Raw genomic sequence first — 3,363 nt, forward strand, 5'->3', positions numbered from 1 at the left:
AAAATTCCGAATTACTTGAATATTAAAGACATTAACTGATTAATTAATGAAAAATTCGACAGAAATACCCTGTAATTTTACCATTATTAAAAATTTCAAGTATTTCCACATGAGATTTAAAATGTAATGTCCCGACAGTGTAAAAAAATCCACTAAAAGTTCAACGACCACTCCATCCCAAATGGTCAATAACTGCGCTGTAATCACAGCAATTGCAGCTTAAAAATGGTAATAATACTGCAGTATCATTAGACTAATCCCCAGAAATCGAAATTACTCGATCATTGCTCGTCAATTAATGGCGCAATTGGTGCAATTAGCGCAATCTGGGATGGTCTTTCCTGGATTCAATTATACATTTCAGTGATATTGCAGCTTGTAATCAATTGTGCATCAGTGGTGCATTGAATATTGTCCCCATGATTGTTTTCTCATTCACGTCACGTATACCAGAGACATGCTCAAGCACAAATGTCTCATCTATATTTAACAAGTCCCTTTTTTGCCATTTTTGTGAGACCTATCGATTTTTCATGTCTCGAGGGAGTCACTTCAAGTCACACCTACTGTACTTGGCAAAATCGACTGATTTTACAATGAGCCAAGCACTCAACCTCCTTTCTCGTGATCATACATTCCTCTTCTGTTATTATTATTCTATTTCGGGTGATTAGTATTTTTATGGAATTACCAGAGAAAATTGATGCCATTGCTGCGATAATGAACGAGATGATTACACCTGGCCCGGCTACACTTCGAGCCACCATTCCAGCAACTAGGTACATGCCTGTACCAACACATGACCCAACACCTAGGGACGTCAGGTCTAGGGTTGTCAGGCACTTCTGTAATTACAAAAAGTCGCCGCATTATTACTCTTCAGCAATTATTACAGCTATTTTCGCTAATAAATTAGCTATTCCTCTCCAAATGGCTTCACTTTTCCCATTTCTGTACTCATTGTCTCTTCCAATTTTCAAATCAGGTATCAATTAGTCAATATCATTCCAAATGTAATGTGCATTTTATATCTCTAGTTTTGTAGATAAATCGGGATAATTTTTTATTATGGAATATTTACGAAAAATAAGGGGATCATTGCATTTTTGAGAAATTGCTAGAGCTAATGTTGCTAATGGATTTGCAATCTCCTTCTGAATAGCTTCTGTTTGTCATTATTATTTCAGTATATTCTATCCTATATTTTATGTGATAGAATTGAAACAACAATTGAACAACTGAAATCCCACTGAGACTTATGAATTATTAAAAAATGATTCTATAACCACGCGGAAATAATTTCAATAAAAATTACGTGAAACATTTGTTAGCTCGAGAGCGAAATGCCACTCAAACAAAAATTTAAAAAGCAACGTGAATGCTCATGTGATGTTGAATAAAAACTCCGCGGAAGTCACGAAAATTTCTGCTCGTGACATTATTTTTCACAGAAGATCCTGTAGTTTTTTTAATATAAAAATAATCTGAAACTCTCAGGTCATTTTTACAAAGTCACAATCGCGAAATTGTTTATATGAATTTTTTAGCTGACATTGAATGTCCAAAAGCAAGAACTGAAAAATTACCCTTCGACGATTACAAAGATTACAAAAAATTGCTAAAATCCCTCAAAATCGGATATTTACATAATTAATGTGAAAACATTATTTCTATTTTGGATTTTAAGAGTAGTCTCGTTCTTTCCCCAATAGGAGAGACAAGTTGAGTTTATATTCAGTAAGCGAGAAACTTCACAAATCACTTTGTGTAATTCAATTTTGGTCGAGTTTTCGCGGTGAAATTTTGAATTATCGTTGAGAATGTAATCACAGAATGTTGGTCAAACAATGGCGAAGTTAAAAAAAAAACCCCATACATGCACTGGCGGGATATTGGGAAAGTTTTTGGTGATAACCGCTGAGCAGAACTGCTGGTCACAAGTTTTCAACAGCTAGAAGTCTGGCCTCACGTGCTTCGTAAAATAAAACAATTGATTGTTTGCTCGACTGGGGAATGGTAATACCAGTAAATAGGAATTTCGTGGAGGGAAAATTACAGCTGCAGAGTATGAAAAAGGTATTACAAGAGAGAAATGCACAGTTTTTGCAGGGGCGGGGGAGTAATGGGTTCCATTACTCCACTCTGAATTGTAAATTTTACATTTTCCCTGAAGTTGTGAAAATGCTGAGTAAATAACGCTGAATATTTTTCAAAAAATAAACCATTGAGATTAATTCACTCGACTTGAGTTGAAATAAATAGACTGTAATTCAGTGGCAAAAGCTATCGTTCGAGTAAATATTTATTCAATCTGAGATATTGCTGTTTGAATTTGTCGTGAGATATGGAAATTAGTCTTGAATATCAATCCTGTTTCAATGGTGACAAATAATTTAACGTTTCAACTCGTAAAACATAATAGTACAATTGGAATGTTCATTACGTGTGAAGCGGAATCGACTGGTCATGATTTTCCCTATATATTCTGCTCATGTATTTGTGGTACAGTTTGGTATGTGAAGTTGAGACATCAATTTCAGCGTGATATCGGATTAATTGGAAATGTGTCACGGTAATGACGGAACGTTGTGGGATTAATTGCTGGTAGTCAGGGTACGGTGCGGACAATTCGCATGTTCCAGATTCACTCGAGATATTCATATCGGGATAAAAATCATAATTGCCACTAATGTGTGAAAATTTCCCACCTCCGTAAAACCATAATGCAACTCAATGGATTTCAACCCCATCTGGGGTTGGGTTTCTCTGCGTCACATTGTTTAAATATTTCCACGTTATTCCGTGTAGTAAACGACGATTTTACGCACGTCGTAATAGAAAATTATTTACAAAATACGTGCGGTATAGATTTATATTTCGCATATATGCCGTTTTCCGTTGAAAATAGTTCTCTAATTATTTTGTTAACGCTATAGTAAATACATTAGGTATTTACTACAATCGATGGCAAATAGAATTAAGTCAAGAATTCATTTTTTTTTTTAAAAGAAAGTTTTTGGCAAATTTCAATAAAAATGTGTGTTTTTAGTGGACGCTTCATTTTCTCTGTGTACAGCTCCTGTTTTAAAATCTCAAAAAATTAAAATTATATCATTAAATGTAGTTCACGTTCTGGAAACAGAAGGAGGTTTCCTTCTTGGTCTCTTTTACTTCGTTAATAACGGTCGGGATTTATCTAATTTTCATTACGTAGTTGAGTATTCCACAAAATGGGAATTTCTCATTCGGATTTCAATCAATACCTGGCACTAAGCGTACATTTAAAAAATGAATCTTACGATAAAAAATTCTGCTATCAGGATTGAAAAATTGACAATCAAAAATGAAGAGTTGACATTAACA

General features: G+C 34.5%; 1 protein-coding gene across 1 annotated transcript in view; it reads right to left on the minus strand.

The window, feature by feature from the left end:
• Positions 1–3,363, minus strand: part of LOC105265780 (probable cationic amino acid transporter) — a gene marked incomplete in the record, with an annotated part of 45,596 nt that overhangs the window by 30,820 nt on the left and 11,413 nt on the right. Inside the window, 1 exon segment of the mRNA XM_011303491.1 lies at positions 692–853. Coding sequence (XP_011301793.1) covers positions 692–853 — 162 coding nt within the window.

Source organism: Fopius arisanus, unplaced genomic scaffold (assembly GCF_000806365.1).
Source record: "Fopius arisanus strain USDA-PBARC FA_bdor unplaced genomic scaffold, ASM80636v1 scaffold00032, whole genome shotgun sequence".
Lineage (NCBI taxonomy): Eukaryota > Metazoa > Arthropoda > Insecta > Hymenoptera > Braconidae > Fopius > Fopius arisanus.